General features: G+C 41.0%; 1 protein-coding gene and 3 non-coding genes across 5 annotated transcripts in view; 1 reads left to right on the top strand and 3 right to left on the bottom strand.

The window, feature by feature from the left end:
- Positions 1-175: 175 nt before the first annotated feature.
- trnat-agu (transfer RNA threonine (anticodon AGU)) lies at positions 176-249 on the bottom strand. The gene has a single exon. It is a non-coding gene; the product is annotated as a tRNA-Thr (tRNA).
- A 152-nt stretch (positions 250-401) lies between these two features.
- Positions 402-475, bottom strand: trnat-agu (transfer RNA threonine (anticodon AGU)). The gene has a single exon. It is a non-coding gene; the product is annotated as a tRNA-Thr (tRNA).
- A 447-nt stretch (positions 476-922) lies between these two features.
- trnat-agu (transfer RNA threonine (anticodon AGU)) lies at positions 923-996 on the bottom strand. The gene has a single exon. It is a non-coding gene; the product is annotated as a tRNA-Thr (tRNA).
- A 1781-nt stretch (positions 997-2777) lies between these two features.
- The window catches only part of pikfyve (phosphoinositide kinase, FYVE finger containing), a 29622-nt gene continuing 4449 nt past the window's right edge, over positions 2778-27950 (top strand). The window contains exons 1-38 of one of the 2 annotated variants that reach the window (XM_077728021.1): positions 2778-2913; positions 3508-3704; positions 5094-5255; positions 5718-5827; positions 6893-7064; positions 7154-7361; positions 8642-8668; positions 8837-8926; positions 9032-9185; positions 9491-9648; positions 10874-10985; positions 11054-11201; positions 11283-11447; positions 11535-11597; positions 12374-12503; positions 12623-12803; positions 12869-12943; positions 14388-14495; positions 14575-14715; positions 17196-17322; positions 17404-18233; positions 19449-19862; positions 19930-20030; positions 20115-20186; positions 20731-20902; positions 20969-21147; positions 21228-21341; positions 22316-22424; positions 22501-22655; positions 22730-22826; positions 22904-22961; positions 23030-23164; positions 23253-23373; positions 23840-23935; positions 26660-26740; positions 26824-26909; positions 26991-27050; positions 27139-27315. In XM_077728021.1, coding sequence (XP_077584147.1) covers positions 2891-2913; positions 3508-3704; positions 5094-5255; positions 5718-5827; positions 6893-7064; positions 7154-7361; positions 8642-8668; positions 8837-8926; positions 9032-9185; positions 9491-9648; positions 10874-10985; positions 11054-11201; positions 11283-11447; positions 11535-11597; positions 12374-12503; positions 12623-12803; positions 12869-12943; positions 14388-14495; positions 14575-14715; positions 17196-17322; positions 17404-18233; positions 19449-19862; positions 19930-20030; positions 20115-20186; positions 20731-20902; positions 20969-21147; positions 21228-21341; positions 22316-22424; positions 22501-22655; positions 22730-22826; positions 22904-22961; positions 23030-23164; positions 23253-23373; positions 23840-23935; positions 26660-26740; positions 26824-26909; positions 26991-27050; positions 27139-27315 — 5608 coding nt within the window. In that variant the 5' untranslated portion in view covers positions 2778-2890. The remainder of the gene's footprint in view (positions 2914-3507; positions 3705-5093; positions 5256-5717; positions 5828-6892; positions 7065-7153; positions 7362-8641; positions 8669-8836; positions 8927-9031; positions 9186-9490; positions 9649-10873; positions 10986-11053; positions 11202-11282; positions 11448-11534; positions 11598-12373; positions 12504-12622; positions 12804-12868; positions 12944-14387; positions 14496-14574; positions 14716-17195; positions 17323-17403; positions 18234-19448; positions 19863-19929; positions 20031-20114; positions 20187-20730; positions 20903-20968; positions 21148-21227; positions 21342-22315; positions 22425-22500; positions 22656-22729; positions 22827-22903; positions 22962-23029; positions 23165-23252; positions 23374-23839; positions 23936-26659; positions 26741-26823; positions 26910-26990; positions 27051-27138; positions 27316-27950) is intronic. The other variant, XM_077728022.1, reaches the window with a different exon arrangement.

Here is a 27950-nt window from a genome sequence, read left to right on the forward strand (position 1 = left end):
TGCAACCTAAGTCTGATCTCAATCTTTGTTTCCAATCTCAGGATTAAAGGCTCGGTGACACAAGTATCTCATATAAAATACAACTTGCTGATGTGAACATCACTTCTGCTTTAAATTGCAAAAGTGGAAACATGTTTTGATGAAAAGATGGATAGATAAAATAGACATAGGTTATAGGTACTGCTGGGAGTTGAACCCAGGATCTCCTGTTTACTAAACAGGCACTTTGACCAGCTAAGCCACAGCACCCTTGCCTACTATGCATTATCCCAATCTTTCTTTGGCATTTCAAAAATAAAGGCTTGGTGACACAGGTATTTAATATAAAACACAACTTTCAATTGCAAAAGTGGAAAAATGTTTTGATGAAAAGCTTGATAGAGAAAATTAACACATCCTATAGGTACTGCTGGGAGTTGAACCCAGGATCTCCTGTTTACTAGACAGGCACTTTGACCAGCTAAGCCACAGCACCCTTGCCTACTCTGCATTATCCCAATCTTTCTTTGGCATTTCAAAAATAAAGGCTCGGTGACACAAGTATTTAATATAAAATACAACTAGCTGATGTGAACATCACTTCAGCTTTAAATTGCAAAAGTGGAAAAATGTTGTTGGGGCTACTGGCCAACACTTAAATAAACTCAAACACAGGAAAACACACTGAGGCAGATGGAATGAAAGTTGAAGGCCGCGTCTGCAGAGGCGGGGGAGTGGACCATCCTGAGGCCCGAGAGTGTGACTACTCTCCAAGCTCCTCTAAGCTATCTCCCGCCGAAAAGCTGCTTCAGCAGTGGTTTTATTAGAGATAAGACAAGTCATAAAAATGGGAGGCGTTAATACAAATAAAGGAGGTGGAGTGCAAAAGGTGAAGTGCACATTTTAACCAATAGGTGTAAATTAAACATTAGACATGGGTTATAAGTACTGCTGGGAGTTGAACCCAGGATCTCCTGTTTACTAGACAGGCACTTTGACCAACTAAGCCACAGTACCCCATACATATCACCATTTGCAGTATTAAATATAAATCCTTGGCAACGCAACTATTTATTGACATTGTTGTAAACTCAACTTCAATGAACCCACTAAGTTTCAAAATGATGGTATCTCACCAGGCTTGCAAGAAGCACACTGATTTGACATCTGACCCCATTATATTCATACGTCTACTTACAAATTTAATTGGTTCCAGAACTATTTTCGTAGATTGAAAATTTTGGAAGTAGAGCAGTACTTTATGTGTAAATTCTCTAATTTGTTACACGGTCCTCACAAATGTACCAACTAAACCCTTTAAAATTGGTCAAACTGTCCCAATTTTGTATGAAAGATGTGAGGAAACACCCAAAAATGAGAGAAATTTATAAGAAAATGATTTATTAATGTTTTAAAAGGAATAACAAGCATACAAAATCTATCCGTGTTGATACGCAGGGGAACCAGAGGAAGCTATCGGTATTCAGTAGAGGCATAGCACACAACCACTGTCATGTCTTCTTTTGGGTGGATTTGTGTGTGTGGGTGTTTCCTTTTCGAATGAACACATGTCTTATAACACAACATTAAGAATTCAAACAACAACAATAATCCACATAGAACATTAACATTTTATGATTTCTTTGGAATTACATTTTTCTCTCATTTTATTAGTCGCTAAAGGATTTTACCTGTTTGGATTTAAGTTGCCTTTCTGGCTTACTGGGTGACAGATTTTTTGAAGAAAAAAAACTATCCCAAGACGATTGGCTTTGATGACTTTTAATAATGTTTTTTATACAGTGTGTCCCCAGCCTCTGGCCTAAAGTCAGCTAGGATAGGCTCCAGCACCCCCCGCGATCCTAATGAGGATAAAGCGGTTCAGAAAATGAGATGAGATCAGATGATTATTGAGTATTGAGTTTGTTGTTGATATTTGTGTGCTTCCCTACTTATTTATGTCGTTTTTGTTGTTGACTACATATTTATTAACTAATTTTTTTTTTGATATTATGATTATTTATTGAATATGTATCTGTTAATTTGTTTGTTGTTTTTGTTGCTTGTGTAATTCCCTACTCATTGAATTATTACTTATGGATTAATTAATTATTTATTATTATGATTATATATTGATTATTTATTTATCTGTTAATTTGTTTGTTTTTTGTTGTGATATGTGTACTTCCCTATTTATTTATGTGGTTTACTACTTATTTATTTGTTATGTTTCTTATTTAGTGATCATGCTTCTTTCATGTATTGTTATTATTTCTTGATTATTTATTTGTCTGATTGTTTGTAGTTGTTATTGTATAATGACAATAAAAGCATTCAATTCAAATTCAATGCAATATCAAATCGACCTCTCTGTTGTCCCGGATCGACTTGTTATGTCTGCCCCTTAACTTGACGTGTGGTGGAGTTAGTGTTTGCAATGAGACATTTTTATGTGAGAGCTGGATACAATTCGAAATTAAATCATGGATGCCTGGTTGGTTTGAAATATTTAACCAATGATGTATAACCCATAAATAAGGTAAGTTAAAAACATGGGGCAAAAATAGGGTTGTGAGCATCCGGTTGATTAGCATAGGAGCCTTGACAGAAGCTAGCAGGTACAAATGACAAGTGTCAAGCTATTTTAAATGACAATTGTGCCCTGGGTGAAGCTTTAAGTCACTATTTGCACCACTGCAGTTGCGAATATTTGTTGTATGGACCGTTCACTGCGCTGACTCATTTGTTTTTAAGTAAGGCTAGGAAGATCTAGCTGATGTTTGATACATATTCAACCCCACTCATGTAATGTTTGTCACGCCATTGTGGTCACATGACAGGGCGAGTAGCGTGATGTTAGCACTTCTGCAATTTTCTTGACATTTGATGAAAGCAAATGGCATGATCTGTAATGTTCGGGCAGTTCTTCAAAGAGTAAGTAAAATATAGTAGTGGTTTCTTGCAATGCATTGATGACAGAGTTGGTCAATGTATGGAGAAGGAAGTTGGTTCGTAATAGAAGTGTGTGTTTATATCGGTTCCTGGTTACGATCTCATCGATATTCCCTAGAGATTGTAGCGTTTTTTTTTAAACTTTTATCACCGAGTTTGTGTACGTGTCTTTTTATTTTATTTTTTTCCGTGGGTAGGGTCGTATTCACGGGAGCGTAATTAACTTTTTTTTCAAATAATACTTCAGAAAAACACAGTCCTCAGTTCATCTCGTTTTCTGAACCGCTTCATCCTTAAGGGGGTGGGGCGGGGTTGGGTGTGTGTGTGTGTGGGGGGGGGGGGGGGGTCGTGTGTGTGGGTGTGTGTGTGGGGGGGGGGGGGGGTCGGGGGGGGGGGGGGGGTCTATTATTTCCCAGTTGACTTGGGGCCAGAGGCCAGGGACTAGCCAATCACAGGGCACCAGGAGACAAACAACCATTCACACTCATACCATTTTTGAAAGATAAAGATGTTTGGTGTTCTTTCTGCTGCTTGCTTGTAGAAGTAGTATACTCACATTTTCCACCTCCCTTGAAGGACACTGCAGGAGATGGCCTCCGGGGACAAGTCAGTGCCATCGTCCTCATCGGACTGGAGTGTTGAACAAACTATCATCTCACCTACAAGCCCTTCCCATTTGACACACTTCAAGCCACTCACGCCAGAGCAGGAGGAACCTCCACTGCGATCAGCATACAGTTCATTTGTCAACCTGTTTCGCTTCAGCAACAAAGGTCAGAGACCATGTCACTAATTTGCCATAACCATTGATGCTCCATGTCCAATGATAGTCTCTGCATAAATTCATTGTATCTATACATATTTCCGAGAATGTTTGTGTGTGTTAGTGTGTCCATTGACATTGGACAAAATGGAGACAAAACCTTACAGCCGATTTGCATGCGGTTTTGAATAGAACATTGCAAATGTATGACTCTAGAGTCTAGGATGTTACTGCACTTGAGGTCTGAATTTGGGCCCCAGTTTTTTTTTTAAATCGATTTTTTTAACTCGGAGTCGCATTTTTATGATCAAAAAGTGCTACTTTGGGCTCATTTATTCCATGAATGCAAAGTTTTAGACAAAAATTACTACATTTGCAGCTTTTACGGCTGCATTTAGCATCTAACAAGCAGCAAGCCGGCTTCTCTTACTTCAATTGGTGCTTCATGTCCCGGTGAAAATCAAGTATTAGTTTCCGTTTCAGCTCCTTCAAAAAAAGGATTAGTCCAGGAATGGTCGGCAAGTTTGAGGGTAGCCTTTTACAACTTTGGGTTATTTTTTCTGGTACACACAAACCCAACCAGACCAATAATTCTTTGCTTTTCCTTAGTACAATACAGAGACCAATAAGGAATGTTGGCTCAGGGGCGATTGTGCAAACATGGCTTCGTACCAGCCAATTTTGTTTTGCATCAACCTCATAACGGAGACCCAAAGAGGACATACCATATTTACTTGCATATAAGCCGCCCCACGTATAAGCCACACTCTTTAAATTGTCTTAAAATTGTTTCACTTTTCAATATCTTGCGAATAAGCCAGTCCCTGATTCACAATGTTTACTTCCATACAAATACAGTGTTCCCTCACGACTTCGCGGTTCAGCTACCGCGGACTCAGAACTTCGCAGATTTTTTTTGGAAAAAAAAAACAAATATTATATTGAAACAACATATTTTGCAGTTTTTTGTTATAACATGAATTTCACTCTCTGTACCCGTATTCTATATGGTGTACTGTATACGGGGGGCGGGGGTAAATTATTTAAAAAAAAAAAAAACTTTTTTGAATTAAATTCAAATTAAGCATTTTTGAAGGGGAATCACCACTTTGCGGAAATTCACTTATCGCGGGTGGTCCCGGTCCCCATTAACCGCAATAACCGAGGGAACACTATGTTACTTTGAAAGGAAAATAATGTTAGTCTTATTTTAAAATATTCAACTGAGAAGACTAACTTTAGAATACTTCCTTTTTGAAAGATTTTTTTAAATATCAGAATTGGCAAAGATGTAAAAGATGTAATTTTTTTCTTTACGTACATTAGCGTTTATTCTTACTTTTAAGGGTGAGTAGAACATAATTAATCATGTAGTGTTGTCATTCATGTGTGGTTACAGAGGATGCCCGTCCTGCCTCTACAGTTTCTGACAAGCTGGATGATCCACCTCTTTCCCCTCAGACGGAGAGTCGAAGTTGGTCATCCAGCCCTTCACATTCCAGTTCAAGATCGCAGCGAAAGTCGCACTCTGATAGCATAAGACGCACCTCCACTGCCTCTGGTACTACACACAAAAATGTAGATAGCGTTGAATTACTCCTGTGCTTTAGACTTTGACTGCTTTTATTCGTAGTTTTTAGTTCACTGCTAATTTACTTCAAATATTCTTGGTTGGAACAACTATGATAACCAATATGCATAGACTTTTACAACTGTATGTGCAATACATAAAAATACATACAGCATTGGGCAAAAAAAATAAGATGACCTAGAGTGTTAATGTAATAGTCCTATAGGTGCATTTGGATCTCGGCTCTCTCATTAACGATTTCCATATTTTAGCTCACTGGTTAGCGGAGAGCCATATGCACGCATCAAAATAGCCACATTTGGCTCCCGAGCCATAGGTTCCCTACCCCAGCACTAGGGATTGTCTCGTTATCCCAAAATTGATGGACCTGAATTTTCATGTTTGCTTTCAGTTAGTTATTCATTTGTATATTTGTATACAAACACTTTCCAGATAGCAGCAGAAAGTCGGATACCCCACTAAACAATCACGACCCACGGACAGCTGTCCAGCTCCGCACTGCACTAAAACGGCTCAAGGAAATCATGGATGGAAAGAGTCAGGTACACCCACTCCCCGCCCTTCCCCCAAAAAATGCAATAATCCCTGCATTTGAATCTATTTTTTTACCATACTTTTCATACTTGAGTTTGAGTTTAAGTTATTTAATAAGGGACAGCACATAATAATGAACATATTCATATTCATGTTAATGAACATATGTAAGATTGTAGCCGAGGGCTAATTTCCATCTTTATGCCCTTGTGTAGGTTGAAGATACACACACACACACACACACACACACACACACACACACACACACACACACACACACACACACACACACACACACACACACACACACACACACACACACACACAGCACAGTTTTAGACAGAATTGTGATTCCTTTTTTGTTTGTCTAACAGTCAGGTTTTAAGATGATTGGCGAATAGGTTCAGAGACGGGAGTTCACGTATGTTAATTGATATTGAGTTCCAAGTATGGCCCATACCTCAAATTTGTCTCGTATCTCAAGGCAAATATTTGCTCAGAATTTTCCTTGTATCTTAAATTTCTCATATTTTGGGGTACTCGTATGTGAAGGTATTAATGTGTCTGTGTATATAAATTCACTTTTAAAATCCAGTTAATTTGCACAATGTGCAATTTGAAAAAAATAACTTGCACAGGTGTAACCATGTCAATGTTTGATACTTATTGTTATTTATCTACCAATTAGGATGTAACCATGTGTCTTTGCGTTCTGGGTCAATTAGTTAGTTAAATAATGAGGAAGAAAAGTGATATAAGCAAGTGAAGGAAGTGTGAAAAGGCTTTTTTATGTTTTAATTTCAAGTTAAGCATTCATCCTCGGATCATATAATACTCATTCAATCAATGTAGTTCTGTCTTTACCACATGACCACACTTAATTTGTTTTCAATTGATTACTCATCTGAGTTTTGGATTAGGAAAATCATCCAAAAACCTCAACCCATGGGAAGTATGATTAAATTTATGGAGAGTCAAGAGGCTGAAACATATATTGTTTTACTCTTCCTTGATTTTATGTGTGAGTATTTTAAATCGGGCCTGAAGAATGAAATTGATGCCTTTGGCACCAGGACAGTGACCTGAAGCAGTATTGGATGCCAGACAGCCAGTGTAAGGAGTGCTATGATTGCAACGAGAAGTTTACAACATTTCGTCGGCGGCACCACTGCAGGCTATGCGGACAAATCTTTTGCAGCCGCTGTTGCAACCAAGAAATACCTGGAAAGTTCATGGGCTATACAGGTAGGCAAAGGAAATAAATAGAATCAAATACACTAAGCCCTAAGACTTACTTCACTTGATTTAGATGTAATCAATCCATAATTTCTTAGGAGACCTCCGGGCCTGTACATACTGTCGGAAAATTGCGCTCAACTACGCCTACTCGACGGAGTCAGGGTCAATTGGCGAGGACCTAAACGTCTTGTCGGACTCTTCCTGCTCAGTGTGTGCAATGGAACCCAACGAACCGCGGACACCCGTGGGTGGACGTAAGGCAAGCAGAAACATCTTCCTGGAGGAAGATCTCACTTGGCAGAGGTGAAACCATCATGAATTTGTGTTCTCGCTAACTTTAATGTGCTTTGTTCTTGGTCATGCCGCAGTACTGTCTAACATCTCTTTCGCTGTCACATGACATTTATAGATTAATTTATTCAGTTTCTGTTCCGCTTTACAAGGTTTATGGGTATCGCTTGACAGACTTTTAATCATAAATGAATACTGACCGCTTCACCCATCTAATAATAATTGAATACGGCCTCACCCTGCTTTGTTGTTGTTCTTGCAACACACACCAGCCCGTCTCCCAATGACCTAAACCAGTAATCTCCAAACCCAAGGCTCACTATGGATCCTAGTTTTCGCTTTAATCGATTCTGCACAGACCGCTTAAACAATGAAGTTTCTGCTGAAACAAACGACAACTTAGAGGAAGCCACTGTAACAATTTCATGGCTATTGTCATATTGTTCAGTTTCCTTTTATTTGTAAAGACTTTGGCAGCTGCAGTCCGGATGAACTGCAGGATCCTGACTTTTTTTTGGCAATCCATAGAAAAAGCAATATTATTGACGCAACACTACATTATTATTATTTCTGTGCATGATGCGAAAAGTATGTATAATGTAATCTGAAGAAAAGTCGCAACGTCTTTCTTGGCTGTTTGTATTTTCGGTGCGTCATTCTTTTTATATGGTGAAATTTCGCTTCATCTGCCACCAATTTCAGCACCGAAGAAGAAGCCGTGCCCGATTTCTGCCATTTTTATCCGCCATTTTTTTTATCTATATTCCACTCGTGAGGTTCAGCGTCGATTTTTAACATTTTTATCAATTCACTTTATATTTAAGATAAAAAAAAACGCAATGTACTGAAACCACAAATGTTGAAGCCACAAAGTGGTGAAGGATTACAGTATAGTTCTTAAACCTGACCCATCATTTTCCAGAAATGCATTGTTTCTGATTTAATGGTCGTGACTGAAAGAATTTGTGATCTATCCATGAGGCACTCTATACAACTCAGTATTCAATTTATAAAAGGAAAAAAATGCTGACTTTATTGATGCATGTAATAACTCCTTCGTTCTGATCGATCACAATGTTGATAAAAAAATATTGCTTTCTTTAAAATGTAAATTGTTTCAGTGTCATTGTCTGCTAATGTGTTCATTTTATGTCAGCTTGCTATTTTTCCTCCCCTGGCATGAGTAGCGGCAACTCCCCCATTGCTTCTTATTACCTGCCTCAAAGAAATTGTTTCTCTATCACTTTCTCTTGTCTTTATCACCCTCTCTCCATCTCTCTTTCCTTGCCTAGAAAAACTCCTATTGGGATGAGAAAAACGTGAGTGTTAGTGTTTGTTTTCTCTATTTCTTTTCAGCCAAATGCTTTCTGTAGAGGAGAAAAATGTTAAGCATGCATAAAATGGCATTTAGCACTTATAGGAAGATAATGGCAGGAATAATAAATGTTATAATCGAGTCCATGCTTGTTTGCTTTTGTGCTCCAAAGCATGACCCATCAAGATGCTCAGAAGAGTGTCCTTCCATCTAGACTGGCCACGCTGCAAGAAGATTTGGGAAAATCTCCCACAAGGAAAAGGTGTGTCGAATGAAACTATTATGACAATTATATATTCCAGTGAGCCTCTTGTCCAGAAAAAATAATGTTACAGTAGCTACAATTTCTGAGAATTGTCCTTTCTAGGTCAGCCAGCGTTTCTAACCTTTCTCTGGATCGCTCTGGCTCCATGGTGCCTTCATACGACAGCTCAGTCAGCCCACCCACTACCCGATCCTTGTCAGGCGCCAAGAGCATCACAAAACTGGACCACAGCGAGGAGGAGCGAAAGAGCCTTCTTGTAGCTAGCTTCTTCTTACTGTTACATACTTAGCTTAGATCAGTGGTCTCAAATCGGTCCTCAAAGGGCCGCAGTGGGTGCAGGTTTTCATTCCAACTCAACAAGGATACCTTTTGCAAGTGCAATCAGTTAATTAGAGTCAGGTGCTACTTATTTTAAAGACACCCGATTGGTTAAAATGTCGGCACTGGATCGGTTGGAACAAAAACCAGGACCCACAGCGGCCCTATGTGGAACCGGTTTGAGACCACTGGCTTAGATGGTGCAGATATCACTCATATTTGAAGTTATCACTGTCTTTACAGGACTCTTCACAACTAAAGGAATTGTGGAAAAAGATCTGTCACAACAACACAGGGATGGAGTTTCAGGACCACAGGTACTGGCTGAGGACCTACCCTAATTGTATTGTGGGAAAGGAGCTGGTGAACTGGCTACTCAGGAATGGCACCATCTCCAACAGGTACCAAGTCAATTGATATTTTAGGTTACATACTTTTTAAGAGAGGGATTGTAAGTTCTTTATTTCATTCGATTATCAGGAATGAAAAACTTGAAGAAAATCTGTTTTGGGACTGGGAAATTCTCAATTTAAGATTGTAAATCGAACATTTTTTTACCAAACATGGTGATGAAAATGAAAATCAGACATAGGCATTGTCGTCATCATTGACTTGACAAAAAGCTTAGGAGTCATCATACCCTCAGCAGCGTATGACAAAATTGAATAACGCAAGGTGACTTTTGTATAAAAGATAGCACAGTCCCTGAAAAAAATGTGAATCAAGCAAACCATTACAATGAAGTTAAACTGTACAACCACAGGTGACAAAGTAAGCACTCTCTATCTTAATACAGTCGTACTTCTACTTATGAAATTAATTGGTTAATAGTATAGCAGTACTTTATCTTTCAAATTTTCTGAACCTTGTTATCTTCTGCTGGAGCCTATTACAGCTGACTTCGGGCCAGAGGCGGGGCACACCCTAAATTGGTGGCCAGCCAATCGCAGGGCACAAGGAGACAAATAACCATTCATGCTCACAATCACACCTAGGAGCAATTTTGGGTGTCCAATCAGCCTACCATGCATGTCTTTGGAATGTGGGAGGAAACCCACGCAGAACAGGCAAACCCCACACAGGTGGACCGACCTGTATTCGAACCCTGGATAGCCCCCCACCCCCATTGTGAGGCCAACATGCTAACCACTCAGTTGCCGGGCCGCCCTGTCTTTGTAAATGCGAAATATCAAATTATTCAATTTGAAAAAAGACATAAGTATATCTTGATGAGAACCTGAATCCATTGAAGGCACTCGGCCACAACTTCTTCCAAGCATAAGTTTAGGCAGACAGGGGCAGTCAAAGAAACATGGAGGGTTGTTGTGAGACAGCGAATGAGAGCCCAGTAGAGTGTAGAAGGTTTCCAAAGAGAGAATCAATGCAACCGCGAGAATATTGTCAAAATCTATTTTCGTCTCTTTTTTTTGTATCTCGAGACACTCATTTGCATATAAAAAAATACTTTTTAACCTTTTATGCAGCTTATATGTAAATACGGTAATACAGATGACCATAATTTCTCATATGTTCTATGCATTTTTATTTATTTTTGTCCCATTTTTTTCTACTGAAGAAGCTCTCCAAAGACATTGTTGTATTGTTCTGAGATTTTCTTTCTTTCAGGGCACAGGCAATTGCCATCGGACAGGCATTGGTGGACGGCCGCTGGCTCGACTGCATCACACACAACGACCAGCTTTTCAGAGATGAGTATGCCCTTTACCGTGCCCTGCAGGTATGTTGAACTTCTTGGTGTTTTCTGGAGCTCGTGCCTTTTCCTTAGACTAATTATTTGCTCCACAGAGCACAGAGTACTCCGAAACCCCGTCTCCAGACAGTGACAGCGTTAACTCAGTGGAGGGACATTCTGAGCCATCCTGGTTTAAGGACATTAAGTTTGACGACAGTGACATGGATCAGCTAGCAGAGGAGTCTGACTACAACATAACAAGTGTGTCATTTTTTGGTTTTAAGGAAAGTAAGCTTTCTTGATTGTCCACTTTGAGTACTGTATGTCTGTTTTCCTGTCCAGGCTCTGCCAGCCAGAGCAAAAGGACGTCCGTCAGTAGCTCCCAGTCCGTGGTTGACAGTGACTCGGCTGCTTCCATCAGCCTCAACATGGAGCACAACAACGTCAATTTCCACATTAAGAAAGAGTCCAAGAATTCACATGTGCGTTCCACTGCAGAGCAGAAAGGTTTGTTCATGTCCCATACAAGACATGACTTGGTGAGCCAAGTCTGGATAAATGCTGCTCCTATTACTGACTAGCTCTTTTTCTCAGCTGAATTTTTGATGTCAGAAGATGGAGGACAGAACATTGTGATCAGCGATGCCTTCATTAAAGGTAGCATCCTTCAACACACATACAATAGTTTAGTTAGAGTGCCGCAAAAGAACTGTTTGGGTCCAAATCAACCCCTCATTAGCTACACAATGCAGAGGATACAAAACAAACCAAGTAAATCACAAACAAGACAAATTCACTAATTTTTGTTTTATAATTATAGTGATTACATTCTTTTAAAATTACCAATTGTGCCACATTTATGGTTCCCAAGTGTCATCTTTATAGTTAGCCTTAGAGCTCAGTGGTACCACCATTTAAAAAAAAAAAAGTATTTGTTCCAGAACTTCATTTGGGTTTTTAACGGGCCACAAAAAAACTACCTACTGATCCCTTTAAAAATGGTCACATTGTTGCAATTTTGTATGATAGATGTGAGAAACACAAACATGAGAGAATAATAAGAATATTATTTATTAATGTGATAAAAGGAATAACAACCATGCAAAAAAACAACACACTTCTCATGTCTGAGAAGAGGCAAGGGACACTGAGTCCGAGTGGACCATGTTCCACGCCTCTTGCTAAGGGGGCAGAACAGAGCTGCGGCTACAAGGTGGTCGGCGCCTGTCTTGGCGGCAACCCCAAAACCCGGTGGTGGATATCGGTGGCAAGGGATTCCGTCAGGCTGAAGAAATTCATGTCACGCATTTTTAGCTTGCTTGACTCCGGAGGCAGCTGACAATTGATTATCATATTGGCATGCCTCCTTTCCAGTTTGTTTATATTTTTTCAAGTGCCCCCTTGAAAAAATGAATTGTCCACCCCTCCTATAGAGTCTCTCTTTAATCGCCGCGTGGAAGAAAAGGCTAAAGAGATGCTGTTTACGCCTCTGGGTTGGCACCACAGTTCCCTGGATCAGCTCAGAGAAGAGAATGGAGAGAAAAAGGCCATGGAGAGGCTACTGTGAGTGAAGATTTACCGAAAACCTATCTGGTCAATAAAACATGAGCCTAAACAAGTAAACATGATTCTAAAGAGTTGTACATATTCTAAAACAAAATGTTTTCCCCACATTTTCTTAGCTCTGCCAATCACAGCCATATGATGGCACTGCTCCAGCAGCTTCTCTACAGCGAGTCACTATCACTCTCCTGGCGGGACATCATTGTCCCTGTTGTCCGACAGGTGGTCCAAACCGTGCGGCCAGATGTTCGTAACTGCGATGACGACATGGACATAAGACAGTTGGTCCATATTAAAAAAGTAAAGAAACATGCAAACCACATTCAGCTATTTTGTACCTTTGATTGATTGATCTTGGTGTTTAGATTCCAGGAGGAAGAAAATTCGATTCAACTGTGGTTAATGGTTTTGTATGCACCAAGAATATCGCTCACAAAAAGGTATGTCTGACACCAATAATTAATAATTAATATAACAAAGAGCAGAAAGACTGCAGGGAGCATAATCCAAAACTGTAGCATTGTTTAAAGTTATATCTGATTAAATTTTCAACAGTGAAATTAGGGGGGGAAAGATTAACTAATGTTTTGAGTGACAGTGAAAATAACTTTACGCTGTCGATGGCAGCCAATGAGTTAATAAAAATCAGAAAACCAACGAAAGCCTTGAACATTGTTGCTACATTTTTATGTGCTATGCGCAGTACTGTAATCCTGATGATTAATTAGAAACAAAAAATGTTTGCGGAACATTTTTCACTGTTCACTCTATTCCTGTTATACTGATTATGCTCTAAACAAAAAATCATTGTTATTAATAAAAAAAAGTACCTGATGGAAAAGTTAATGTATGGCTGTGTAAACTGCATCAAAAATTTTGCATAGCACCAACGCACTCAATCTCTACGTTGTCATTTGAATACAAAACATATCTTGACAAGGGAAAAGACTGAAGATTTTCGCAAGTTCACTTTGTTTATACCAGGGGTGGGCAAACTGGTCCTTGAGGGCTGCTGTGGGTGCAGGTTTTTGTTCCAACCAGCCCAGTACAGACAGTTTAACCCAGGGGTTTGCAAATCGGTCTTCTGGGGCCGTTGTGGCTGCAGGTTTTTGTTCCAACTGATCCAACATAAACAGTTTAACCAATGTGGTTTCTGCAGAAAACAAGAAGCACCTGATTGCAATCGATTGATTGCAATTGAAGGACACCTGATTGGCGAAAAGGTGTCCTCTTTATGGGTTGGAATGAAAACCTGCACACACTATGGCCCTTTGTGGAATAGTTTGCACGTCCCTGGTCTAATTAATTTATTTATTCATCAAGATCTAGTTCAACATTTGCAAATACATATTTGGTCAAGTTTGTTGAAAAATGAGATTGCAACGAACAAAGATTATTTACTAAGTTCCTAATTAATTTGATTTGTGATACATCCGAGTATTTACTGAAACATTCAGGCATAACCTGATGTAGAGGAGGAGGTAAGACAGGAAAAAATGTTGCCTCCATCACGAGGAAGACAAAAACAATCTATCCTCCAAATGATGCATCTGGAACTCAATGCACTGCATGCTATGCTTGTGTAGTGAGCCTCAACTCTGTTCACCAATCGATGGTAACACAGTCATAGTCATAATTACAGTATGCATTTGTATGATAACCATTTTTTAAAATTGAAACACAGCAAGTATATCGGTAACTCAACACGTCTGCTTGAAATGCAAGATGACGTATTCCTGTACTGTTGACCAAACAAGTTCATAATTGCCCTTCTTTGTAACGCAATGACCGTTGTATTTTTGTTCCATTACCTGTTTTACCACCACTTTGCTTCTTCTTAAGGCTGAGCTGTATTATAAAAAATGCCTCCTTTTGTTTCTATAGATGAATTCCTACATCAAGAACCCCAAAATCTTGCTGTTGAAGTGCTCTATCGAGTATCTTTACAGAGAGGAAACTAAATTCACATGCATTGAGCCCATTGTCCTGCAAGTCAGTTTTTAATTTTATTTTTGGCTGGAGAATTTTCCCTTCAATTTTCAGATACACCAATGTTTTGCCTTTGATTTAGGAGCGAGAGTTTTTGAAGAATTACGTTCAGCGGATCGTGGATGTCCGACCAAACCTGGTGCTTGTGGAAAAGACAGTGTCTCGTATTGCTCAGGACATGTTGCTGGAGCACGGTATCACCCTGGTGATCAACGTCAAACCGGTCAGTTATGACTTCTTAGGAAGCACTTTTTAACCGTCGTCCCTCCACCCTTTTCACACTATGAAGGTAATATCAAATCAAACAAAAGCCTTTATTGTCGTCATACACTGCTGCGTATAACCCAGTAAATACATAAATAGTAATACTTACTTACTTACGGTCCCGTAACCCACCAGGGTTGTAGGGGCACCGTGATGAAGATTCTTGAACCATTTTTCTCCATTTCTCTTGGTCGCGGGCGACTAATTGCGTTGCGTTGAGGCCATATCCCGTCCACTCCTTGATATTGTCCGTCTACAATTTCCTCTGGGCACCTCGTCTGCGTTTGCCACTGACATTTCCTTGGAGAATGACTTTGGAAAGTCCATTACCCCTGACGACGTGGCCGTACCACTTGAGCTTCTTCTTCTTTACGATTGCCAGGAGGTCTTCATACTTGTCTACATGAGCAGTTTTTAGACCCCGAATTTCATCGTTTGATACCCGGTCTCTGTAGGTGATACCGAGAACCGTCCTGTAGCATTTCATTTCCAATGCTTGTATTCTCCTTAGAAGCTCAGCAGTCAACGTCCACGTCCAAATAGTAATATAAAAGTATATAAAGTCAAATCCCGGCCAGATAAATTCTAAAATATTGCACAATCTAAGATATTGCACATTGTTTTTGCACGCCCAGAAGTGTCATGGAGGCATCAGTGAGAGAGACCTGGAGTCCGGAGACGGAGTGGGCCAATGAACTGAATCATTTCCAATCAAATCAAATCAAAAGCCTCTATTGTCATCATACACAGCTGCTTATAGCGAAATTGGTAGTGCTACTCCTTGCACATTCTTATTGGACACCCTGAATTTATTGCACAGAAGGGATTGTGTGTCGTGCTAACGCAAGTTTAGAGTCCTGATGGCTGTGGGGGAAAAAGCCGTCCTTAAGTCTATTTGTCCGTGCTTTGTGAGACCTGTACCGTTTGCCAGAGGGCAGCAGCTGGAACAGGTTGTGACCAGGGTCGTATGGTCCCTGACAATGTTGCTGGCTCTGCTGAGGTAGCGAGGGTTGGCAATGTCATCCAATGAGGGCAGAGAGCAGCCGACGATCTTCTGGGCAGTGTTAATCACTCTTTGCATGGCCTTTTTGTTTGCTGCAGTACTTCCAGCGTAACACACCGTAATGCAGTATGCCAGGATGCTCTCCACAGTGGCTCTATAGGTTTCCAGAAGCTTAGTGTCCAAGTTGTTCCTCCTGAGTACCCTGAGGAAAGTGAGTCGTTTCTGGGCCTTCCTCACCACTGCCGTGGTGTTTGTAGACCACGGCACTGGTGATCCGTGACATGGACCCCCAGACATTTAAAGGAACCGACCCTGTCTACACATATTCCATTTATGAGGAGTGGGGCCAGATCTGTGCTGCGTTTTCGAAAGTTTTCTTTAGTTTTCGTGGTGTTTAGTGTGAGATTGTTCCCCAAACTACACGAAGACAGTTTGTTGACCTCATCTCTGTAAGCAGACTCCTCCCCCCCTGGGATGAGTCCGACCAAAGTGGTGTCATTGGCAAATTTGATGATGGAGTTAGACTGGTGGGTCGGTACAGTTGTATGTGTACAGGGAGTACAGAAGGGGGACTCGGTGCACAGCTTTGAGGGAAGCCAAGGCTCAGTGTAATGGAGGAAGAGCGTTGGAGACCAAGTCTAACAGTTTGTGGACACTTGATTAAGAAGTTCTTAATTCAGTAGCAGATGGAAGAAGATAGTCCAAGGTGTGAGAGTTTGTCAGCCAGAATGTCCGGTATTATAGTGTTGGCTGAGCTATAGTCAATGAAAATCATCCTCACGTAGTTCCCATGGTGCTCCATGTGGCTCAGTGTTGTGTGTAGAGCTACGGCGATGGTGTCGTCGGTGGACCTATTTGCTCTATAAGCAAACTGGTGAGGGTCACCTGAGGGAGAGATTGTATCCCTGATATAGCTGGCGACCAACTTTTCAAAGCACTCCATGATCACAAGCATAAGTGCAACAGGCCTATAATCATTCAGGCTGTCAATGGTTGACTTTTTAGGGACAGGGATAATGGTGGCCGATTTCCGGCAGGATGGGATGATGGATTGTTGCAGGAAACAATTGAAGATCTTTGTGAAAACACCAGTCAGCTGGTATTCAACTCAATCCCTGCCATTGACAACAATTTAATCCATTTAGTTTAGACTGGGAGGACAGGGTGCCGCACCACGGCCACAGTCAATTCGACTGGGAGGGCTGACACAGATTATTCACAGCCAAACCTCTTCCAGTCAAAATGAATTATATTTCTAGCACTGTCAATTGCAGCCTTTTTATTGAGTACCCTGTCAAGTTTTATGTAGGTGTCTATATAAGTGAAAAGCTGTTTACTTTAACATACTTCCTTGACACTAATGTCTACCCTCCTTTTTAGCCAAAAGACAAAAATGTAACGAAGGCTATATTTCCTGTACTACATTTTTAATTTAGCAAGTCTTAGATCGAGTGAGTCGGATGACCCAAGGTGATCTTCTGATGTCCATGGATCAGCTTCTTACCAAACCTCGACTGGGTACTTGCCATAAATTTTACATGCAGCCCTTTACCCTGGCTAACGGTGAGTGTTTACCATGCCCTTATTGTGTCAAAGTAAAATTGTCTAATGCACCCAATGTGATTGTGTTGTGTGCGTTCATAGATGATGTCAAGACGCTGATGCTCTTTGAAGGCTGCGCTGCCCACTTGGGCTGCTCCATCAAGCTTCGTGGCGCCTCTGAGTATGAGCTGGCCCGTGTGAAGGAGATCATCATGATAATGGTGTGCGTGGCCTATCACTCCCAGTTGGAGATCTCCTTCCTCATGGATGAGTTTGCCATGCCACCTAGTTTGCCCCAGAGCACATCTTTCCCTTGCCTTCTGGACGGAATGTCTTCCAAGGGTGAAGCCGAAGCACAACAGAGTGAGATGGAGACCCATGACACAACGGGGAAAACATCTAATGATTATTCTGGTATGCCTGGACAGCCAGAAGACACATTTCCCCCTGGAATGGAAACTAGCCAAGACCATCCAAGATCATGTGCATCCTCTATACAAAGTGAAGAAACTGGAGTCAAAGAAAGTTTTTGTTCTTCACCATTTTCCACCGCTCCTCCTCTCTCAGTATCTCCACCATTTCTCATGGAAGCAGATCAGCAAGAGAAAGACAACATGTTTCGGAGAACCTCTGATGAGTATACTTGGGAACAAGGAAATCAAGAAAAGGAATTGTTTGAAAGCACAGAGGATAAGGGAACAGAAACGTCAACGCCCAGATTGTTCCGAGACCCCCTGCAGGATGATACAGGCTTATTTGTGGCAGAGCAGGTGACTTCGACTGATGACCACTTGAAGTCCATCTCAGCTGTCTTCAAGCAGGAGTTGAAGGACATAATTTTGTGCATTTCGCCCTTTATTACATTCCGAGAACCGTTCCTTCTCACAGCTGCTGGAATAAACTGCCCCAGCAGGGATTACTTCCCTGAAAAGGTATCTACAAAAATTATAGATGGTCGTACCCGAAGTTTGAATATCATGTAAAAGTTGTTTAAATTGAATATATAATTTTATTGAGTGATTATGCCGAAATTCACATATCTCAAGCAGCTCCACGTATTTCAGGCAGCTACATTTCTTCTGACTGAAAGTTTCAGCTTATTAAAACCATAAAACTCAGAAAATTAAGAATACTGTGAAAAGCTTTAGTTTTGTACACAGTTAGCACATGCGTAGTTCAAAACGCGAGCAAAGGATTTGTGTGTCTTTAAGAAGTCTGTCTTAAGTTGATTCGGGAGAGTTAAGGCATTATAATTGAGAAGAATGCTGATCTAAGATAATATTCAAATTTTCTCAGTAATACTTTAGTTAAGAAAAAAACTACAAATTTTTTTTGAGAGACCATAAGGTTTCTGCTACATTTCCTATGAAGTGATGCCTCCCCATTGCAATAGCCTCTTTGCTGATTCTTCAAATGCAATCCCAAATCTATATTTGAATTTTTAATTCACTGCACACCTGTTCAAATTTTTAATTGACGGATGTTTCCACATAGAAAACTTAGCAGACGGGCTATGACGACCATACAATTTCAACAAGAATCCACATACATGAAGCATATTTGGGGCGGATCACTCAAGGAGTGTTAATCAATGCAATATTAATATAACTGCTGAGTGCTTATCAATGTATTTCTCTGAGAAGACACCTGATCAGTCAGGTATTATTATTAAAACACTGTTCAAAATGTAATGTGGGATAAAATCATTTATTTTTTGTCAAGAATCAACAAAAAGTAGGACACAATTGTAAAGTAGAGCAATTTTTTGGTGATATTTTGAACCTTTTTTGCAAATAAAAAGCTAAAATGTGGGCGTGCAATAATTCGGCACCTTTACTTTCAGTGAGAATCTTTTGAAGGTTCCAAGGTTGACTGCTGATAATAAATAGAACGCATCTGTGTGTAATCATGTCTCTGTATAAATGCACCTGCATTAGTAGGCTCAGGTTTCACTTTAAAGTGCAGAGAGCATCTAATGAGTGGGAAGCACACAACGCGGGTCTGAGATATTGTTGTGGAGAAGTTTTTATTAGTTAGAAATGTTAAAAATATCCAATAGATTACATTTCACATCACGATTGAACTCTGCATGTGATAGTGTCAAGATAGTTTTGCACTCATGCTGACATCTGCCTTCTGTATTGTAGGTCTACCTATCTCCCCTCCTCAACAAGGATTTCAGAGAACTTGATGGACGTCGGAAGCGGCAGCTTCTTAAAGACTCTGCATCAACCTCAATGGCTAGCAGTCAGGCCAACGGTTTTGCTTCAATTAAGCCTGTGGACTACTTACCGTGCCATGGACTCACCAGTACGCGTATTGTTGAGCAACTGAGCAGCAGCCAGGATCTTGCCAATATGCTGGCAGAGTACAGAGCAAAGGGAGGGCGAATCCGGCAGAGGGAAGCCAATGACCCTTTCAATATAGTCAATACAGCCAGTTTGGGGAACGGCCACATTAAAAGTGAGGAAATGCCATCGCCACCTATCAGAGGGCCGCTGAAGGCTGATAGTGAAGATGACAAACCCAGCAAACAGAGTGAAATGAGCTTGACTCCCAAGGTACGTTTGCATTATTTAGATTTTTTTCCTTCTGTTATCTTAAGATATTGGTGTTCTTGATTCTCAGATGGACTGTTTAACGCCTGTCAATCATCAGCGACTGTGCGTCCTCTTCAGCAGCTCCTCAGCTCAATCCAGTAATGCCCCAAACCCCTGTGTCAGCCCATGGTAATCTCCTGTACTCGATCATTACCACCAACAATATTACAGTTTGATTGATGAGATCATTCTCGTTGATTTTGTTGAGGACAGGATTGTGACCATGGAGTTCTATGGAAAGAATGACCTTTCACTTGGTGTGTTCTTGGAGCGATACTGTTTCAGGTAAACACATATAATGGATCACTTGTAGATTTACGATAATTGCCCTGCTATCGGCTGGCCACCGATTTAGGGTGTCCCCTACCTCTGGCCCGGATCAGCTGGGATAGGCTCCAGCACGGGTTTAGTTGGGAGTTGTGTGAGGACCGTGGAACGAATTAGAGAATTTACATATAAAGTACACCTCTACTCACGAAATTTACAAATTACGAAAAATGTTCTAGAACCAATTAATTTTGGGAGTATGGGTACGACTGTATACATAAAATATACCATCATACAAGTGTAAAAATAAGTTTAACACAATAAACCATCTAAAATAAATCTTTATAGATAGAGTCCTATTAATTAAGGGAAAACAGTTCAGTGATTTAAAGACTAGCTCATTTGGCCACTTAACGACTGCACGGAATGGCCACTTCTACTTGATTACAACTGACTTTTAACATTCAGTGATACTTTCTGAAGAACTTACATTTTTTTTGGGTGAGGCTGGCTTTCGTTGTAGGTTCTATTGTGATATTATCTCAAAACTCCTTTCCTACAGGTCCTCCTATCAGTGTCCAAGCATATTCTGTGAGACTCCCATGGTTCACCACATTCGCCGTTTTGTGCACGGTAACGGCTGCGTGCAAATTGTGTTAAAAGAACTGGACTCACCCGTTCCTGGTTACCAACACACTATCCTTAACTACTCTTGGTGCCGCATCTGTAAACAGGTCTGTGATAGTAAACTTTGAAGTTTATCTTGCTTTGTGTGTTTTAATCTTGCCTTTGATTTTCAGGTGACCCCTGTTGTGCCACTGTCCAATGATTCATGGTCCATGTCTTTTGCTAAATATTTGGAGCTCCACTTCTACGGCCACCAATATACCAGGCGGGCCAACGCGGAGCCCTGCGGCCACTCCATCCACAAAGACTACCATCAGTATTTTTCCTACAACCAGATGGTGGCTTCCTTCAGGCAAGTCCTCAGCCCTCATTCACTCCAATGCCATTCATCCATTACTAGCCTAAATGAAATGTACACTCTATCCCTTTCAGCTACACCTCAGTAAGGCTTTTGGAGATTTGCCTACCCCGTCCCAGGATATTTATCAGGAATCTGGGGCCTTCTAAAGCCATCCTACAGCAGGACCTAAAAGACTTCTCCCAAAAGTAAATAGACTATCTGAACTGCAACATATTGGGGGTGGATGTTAGTCACAAAGAGTAACTTATATCATTTCCAACTGGATTTTTTTTAACCTTTAAAGTCAAACACAGGTGAAGTTACTTACCTTTTTTTGCTCTTTAGATGGTTAGGAATTTGAAGAAATCCCAAATCATATCATCTTTGTTTATCTGTTTTATGCATTTCTTAATTCATTGCATGCCTCTGACAGGAGTTCAAATGGATTTGACATCTATTACCGTCAATTATAATGAATCAAGATCATTCAACATTCTTTAAGTAAATATAGCATATATGCATACATTTAGTGCATCTCCCATCTCTACTTATGAATATGAAAAACATCGTGAAATAGTTAAGAATTGTTTTATAACTTTATTAGGAAGCAGATTTATTATTCCATTATTTCAAACTGAACATACTGGGTATAATCCTGACCGGGCGTTTGGTCGCTGGTCTTTTGGTCGTCGGTCTTTTGGTCGCCGCTCTTTTGGTTGCCGCTCTTTTGATTGCCGCTCTTTTGGTTGCCGCTCTTTTGGTTGCCGCTCTTTTGGTTGCCGCTCTTTTGGTCGCCGTTAGGATTAGGGTTAGAGTTAGGGTTAGGTTAGGTTTAGGATTAGGATTAGGATTAGGTTTAGGATTAGGTTTAGGATTAGGTTTAGGATTAGGTTTAGGATTAGGTTTAGGATTAGGTTTAGGATTAGGTTTAGGATTAGGTTTAGGATTAGGTTTAGGATTAGGGTTTAATATATAAATACAATCTTACAACCCTAACCTAACGGTGACCAACGGGCACCAAAAGAGCGGCGACTAAAAGACCAGCGACCAAACGTCCGAGCACCGGGTAAAATCCAGGCAAATCAATGTTTAGCATCCAGAAATAAATCCAGAAGTTCCACTGTAACAAACTAGCTATAGCTATACTACAGAGACAATACTTTTGTGTTTCTGATCTCAGAGTAACGCAGGTTTACTTGGCTATCGATGACCGCCTCACCTCGCTCAAGATTGAGACCTTCAGTAAGACTCGAGAGGAAAAGATGGAGGATCTCTTCGCCCAGAAAGATGTACATCTTCCCTCCCTTTTTGCATATAAAGTAAATTCCCTCTTCCTTACATTCATAACACATATCTTATGTGTAGATGGAAGAGGCCGAGCTGCGCAACTGGATTGAGAAGCTACAAGCTCGACTTCAAGCCTGTGGTCTTGATTCTCCACAGCAGCTCCAGACAGTGGTGGAGTCTCTGGTAGTCAAAAAACAGAGCCTCTGTGAGATGCTGCAGTCGTGGAACACCAAGTCAGAGTCACAGCTACTCCTCCACCAACATTTTTGGGAAAGTCGATGATTTATTTTGCTCACTCTCCCCACAGGCTGCAAGACTTGTTCCAGCAGGAAAAAGGCCGCAAGCGTCTCTCCGTCCCTCCGAGCCCGGGCCGCCACCGACAGCCAACCGTTGATGACGGCAAGGTCTGCGCGATGCATTTAATTACCAACCATATATTCTCCATTGCATTTTAAAAGGTCTTTTATTTTCATATTAACAGAGCACCCTGGAATCTTCACCTCGCAACCCTTCACCAGTTGTGCCGAACGGTGACAAAGGTATGAATACAATAAGTTTGTGTGAAATCCTGTCTAGAAAAAAAATGTTTTCATTTTGGTTCGGACAGAGGATCGTCACCTCAACACACTGCCCTCCATATGCTCCTCCTCCACTGTGCTGCTGTCTCCCGGGGAAGCTGGAGTTGAACCCTTCACCCCAGGCCCCTCTTTCACAGAGCCAGACTCTGTCAGTATCCCAGAAGGTGCATACACACAAACCTTTCTTTTTTTAAATGTACTCACATATATGTATTTATTCTAAATGTATTTTCCATTTCTCTGGGTGAACAGATGTATTTGACGGACACTTGCTGGGCTCTACTGACAGTCAGGTGAAGGAGAAGTCCACTATGAAGGCTATTCTAGCAAACTTTTTGCCAGGCAACAGTTACAATTCCATTCCCTTCCCTTTGTGAGTATGGCAGTCACGTCGCAGAACACAAATCAACACAGAAATAAAATTGATTAAAAAATTACAATTATTGATTTAAAAGAGGGAAAATCAGGAAATTTAATATACATCTATACTCTTCATTTTAATTCCATCCTAAAACAGAAAGTCGGCACCCATGATTTGCTTTCCCGGGCCACACAAAATGATGCGGCGGGCCAGATTTGGCCCCCCGGGCCGCCACTTTGACACATGTGCCCTAGAGCAATGCTGAATCTAAGTTGGGTGCCGACAGCCTCAGACAGACAATATTTACGACCGATCACAATGGCTTGTTAATGTAAAGATGTACATGCCGATCTTGTTGGTGATTTTAACATAAATATTTGAAAAGACATTTTCATATCGATATGGCGAATTGCAGTTCTCAATATATTTTATGTCTGTCTTAAGTTAGTCAGCTATAACCTTAATTCTTGTATTGCAGTGAACCGGATAAGCACTATCTGATGTATGAGCATGAACGTGTGCCCATCGCAATCTGCGAGAAGGAGCCAAGCTCCATTATTGCCTTCGCACTCAGGTATGAAACTCGTATTTAACTGAACCACATCATGGTCTCTTGTCTTGTTTTTGTGACATTGCATTTTCAGTCATACTGATAATTAGAACTGTCCAATATACAGCAAACGATTCCACAAAAGGCCGGCCGTAGTGGGTGTGTTTTTTCGTCCAATTTAGTGTTCTAGAAATGCAATCATTGAATTGCAGTTAAGTGCTACTTGTTTTAGAAGAAACCTCATTGGTTATACTGTGTGTTATTGATCGGTTGGAACAAAAAGCTGCTCCCACAGCAGCCCCCGAGGATCGGTTTGCCCGCCCATGGTCCAAGATGATGGTAATATTGCAATAATATGGTAAAAGTAGTGACCTCTGAGCAAGCACAATGTCTCCAACTGTGGGAAAAACACTCAACTGGGCGCAATGTTCCCTCTAATTTTCCGTTGGTCTGGGCAGAAAGACAACCTCCCTGAGCGCATTGAGTACCAGTGTGAGCGACATCATCATTCCTTGATATGGGCACATGGGTATCACACCTGCCATAAGCAGGTGCATGACAGTGTTCCCTCTAATTCTTCATGTAAAACATGCTGTAAAACACAAAAAAAATACGAGTAGACAAAGCTACTGCCACTGGCTGCCGCGTAAACGGCACCATCATGGGGAAAGGGGTAAAAAAAAAAGTTGGGATTTTATCTACTGTGCGACATAGGAGTGCTGCTGCGCAGAGAAGACGAGAGTAGTGCGCAATTTATTGGGAGCGATGTAGCTGGTATACAGGTTAAAGCTTTGAGAAGTATTGAAGTCACCCTATAACAGGGGTGGCCAACCAGTCAGAGACCAAGAGCCACATTTTTTACCGTGTTACCGCAAAGAGCCGCATTTTTTACTGTGTTACCGCAAAGAGCCACATCACACAGATTTATTGTAAATGTCACACACCAGCATAGTAATGACATAAATTGACTCCTACAGTACTAACAGCACAGGCCAGTCATTATCAACAATGAACATTGTGTGCACTGTCTCACACAGACAAACTCTCAGTTCAACCAAGTCCACAAACAAAAATATAATAATTTACAATAGCGTTTTTCTTTTTCTATGCATGTTACTTAGTGGGACTTCTGTCATAAAATCAGAGCCTATTTTTGCGCAACGTTCGCTCCTTGTGAGCTGTCATTTATTATGAATGGCTTTTAACTAGCGCGCCCACCACGTGGGTGTACACCTCGCTCTCCTATTGGCTGCTCCCGGCTGAGCACTCTCGCCTTGGTCTGCCTCGCAGGGGGTGTGGCTTTTTCAGCCGACGCTCGATCTTTGGGATACTTTTTGTGTGCGCGACGCCGTTCATTGTCGCTTCTGGTTCACGGGAGCTCTCCCACTCTGTTAAAAACGTTTACTCAAATGACCTTGCTCCTACTGGGAAACTTTGAGGTATTTTCATCCCAAGCACATGCGCATTGGACAAAACTACTGTATTGAACTCAAGCGAAGCGCACACGCAAATAAAAATAAAACACAAATACAAACTTTGATATGGACGTAAGAGCCACATGAAACCGGGCAAAGAGCCGCATGCGGCTCGCAAGCCGCGGGTTGGCCACCCCTGCCCTATGACCTCAAGGAATACTTTACTGATTTACTGATTTCTATATATTGTTCTTCACTGAACCACAATCCATAGTCTTTTTCTTTGTAAAATAAACCCAAAAAAATGCACCAACAAATATTTCAAGCCCATTTGGCTCTTGGACAGAAAACCAGCGAGTGATATCACAGGGCCTGACTGTTTTTTGTATGTGTTGTACCCCTGAATTTACGAGGTAGTGTATTTGCCTTTAAAAGACGGGTGAAATCATCAGACAGGTCCTTTGTTGTTTTTCAAGCCAACTTTAGTTATATCAAAGCAATTCACACAAAACATAATATAAAATAACACCCGAATATATACATATTAATATATTAACAACCCGTTATAATCCAAAACAATGTACTTGTTGCATAAACGATCATAACTTATGAGTATTGTAACTTGTTACCTTTTGTTCCGGCCGTCATATACTGCATACTATCATGCTACCGTTATAACGGCGGCCGAAGGTAGCTTGCTGTAAACAATACACCCGAGACTCGCACATTTACGCACACACATAAAAAAGTAAACAACCATCACTAAGCATTACGTCCTCTCTCACATGCTAACTTTTGTCTCTTGCAAATCCCACACTCAATCGATCTTCAAAACCAAACAACATACCTTTAAAAGACGGGTGAAATAATCAGACAGGTCCGTTGATGTGATGTTCAAGCCAACTTAGTGAAGTGTCTGACAACCCCGCTTTTATTCTATACACAGGTCTACGACCATTACGTAATCGCTGCGGTTTCGCGCGTACCCATTACGTCATAGCTGCGTGCTTTGCGCACGCTTCACGCGTCATAGCTGTGTGAGTCCATTTTTACCTTAACACCTGCACTCATTTATAACTTCACTTACTTCACCCTGTCACACTCACCCTGTCACATATGCACCAAATGGCAGCTCAGAGTACCCACCCATTTTGGAATCCCAGGAAGGGGTCCAGGAGAGTGCTCCTTTGGGAACCTCCTCGTTCTGTTTTATCGTCACGTTTTGAATCGCGATAGTATATAGAATATATAAAAAAATGTTTTCCTTAATCTGTTACATTTAATTTTTTCAAGTATATTTGAATATGTACATATATTTTGCTTTTGTCCACAGCTGCAAGGAGTATAGAACGGCCCTGGATGATTTATCCAAGGGATCCAACACAGTAGTGGACGAAATGTCACAACCTACCAGGTGTCTCCGATTTACTATGAAAAAATTGCTCAACTGAGAATGAATTATATATCAGCTAACTATGGGTAACTTTTGTTGAGTAGTGGAGAGAGCCGAGCAAAGAACAGCCCCGCCAGGCTTGCCGAGTCATCCACACAGAGCCGCAGCAACACAGAAGCCGACCCCCTCAGTGAGTGTTAATATCTACATGAGCGTTCTGTGCTGCCACTTGCATATAAAGTCACCGCTGCTTATTCTTCCTACTCAATAGAGGACACGGATGTGGCTGATAAACAGAAGAAACAATCTCAGAATCCACACATTGAGCTGCGTATGTTTTTTGCCTGTTTTTTTTTTCTTATTTCCACTTGTTCTTATTGAAAGTTGAAGTCTTTCCTTCCCTCTCATTTTTTATTTAGAATTTTCAGACGCCAACGCCAAGTTTTACTGTCGCATCTACTACGCGGATGAGTTCCACAGGATGCGTAAAGAGATCTTGGAGAGTGCTGAGGAGGATTTTGTTCGCTCGCTGTCCCACTGCGTCAACTGGCAGGCACGTGGCGGGAAGTCAGGAGCTGTCTTCTATGCAACTGAAGGTTGGACCATTCACTTGAATTTCCACTACCATACAGTAATCCAGTGCTTCTCAATTATTTTCTGTTAGGCCCCCCCTAGCAAGAAGATAAAATCTTTTCGCCCCCCCCCCCACTTCCCACCGTGACTATAAATTAAATTCATTTTATAAAATTGTTATAAGTACAACATTTTATCCTTATTAACATTAAATAAAAGGAAAAAAAGAAAGAAATATAGTCAAACTTACAAAGAATAACTTTATTAAATCTTGTTTTAAGTCTGCAACAGAAAAGATTTTAAGTGCATCAATGCCTGAAATAAAAAATAAATGAGAGCGCCACTGCCAGCTACTGTAGTGGATGCGCAATTACACTTTATACTAGTACGGCCAAATAAAATCCTGTTCCCCAGGGTTACACGCGCCCCCCCAGGTATCGCACCACGCCCCCCCAGGGGGGCGCGCCCCACTATTTGAGAAGCACTGCAGTAATCCCTCGATTATCGCATCTTCACTTTTTGCGATTTCACTACTTTGCGATTTTTACCCCCGCTATTAATTACCGTATTTTCACGACTATAAGAGTCTTACAAGAGCGCCATGTGTAAGCTCTGAAGCCTGACTGAGAACACTTCTTGCCGACACGCTTCTTACATA

Source organism: Stigmatopora nigra, chromosome 11 (assembly GCF_051989575.1).
Source record: "Stigmatopora nigra isolate UIUO_SnigA chromosome 11, RoL_Snig_1.1, whole genome shotgun sequence".
Classification (NCBI taxonomy): Eukaryota; Metazoa; Chordata; class Actinopteri; order Syngnathiformes; family Syngnathidae; genus Stigmatopora; species Stigmatopora nigra.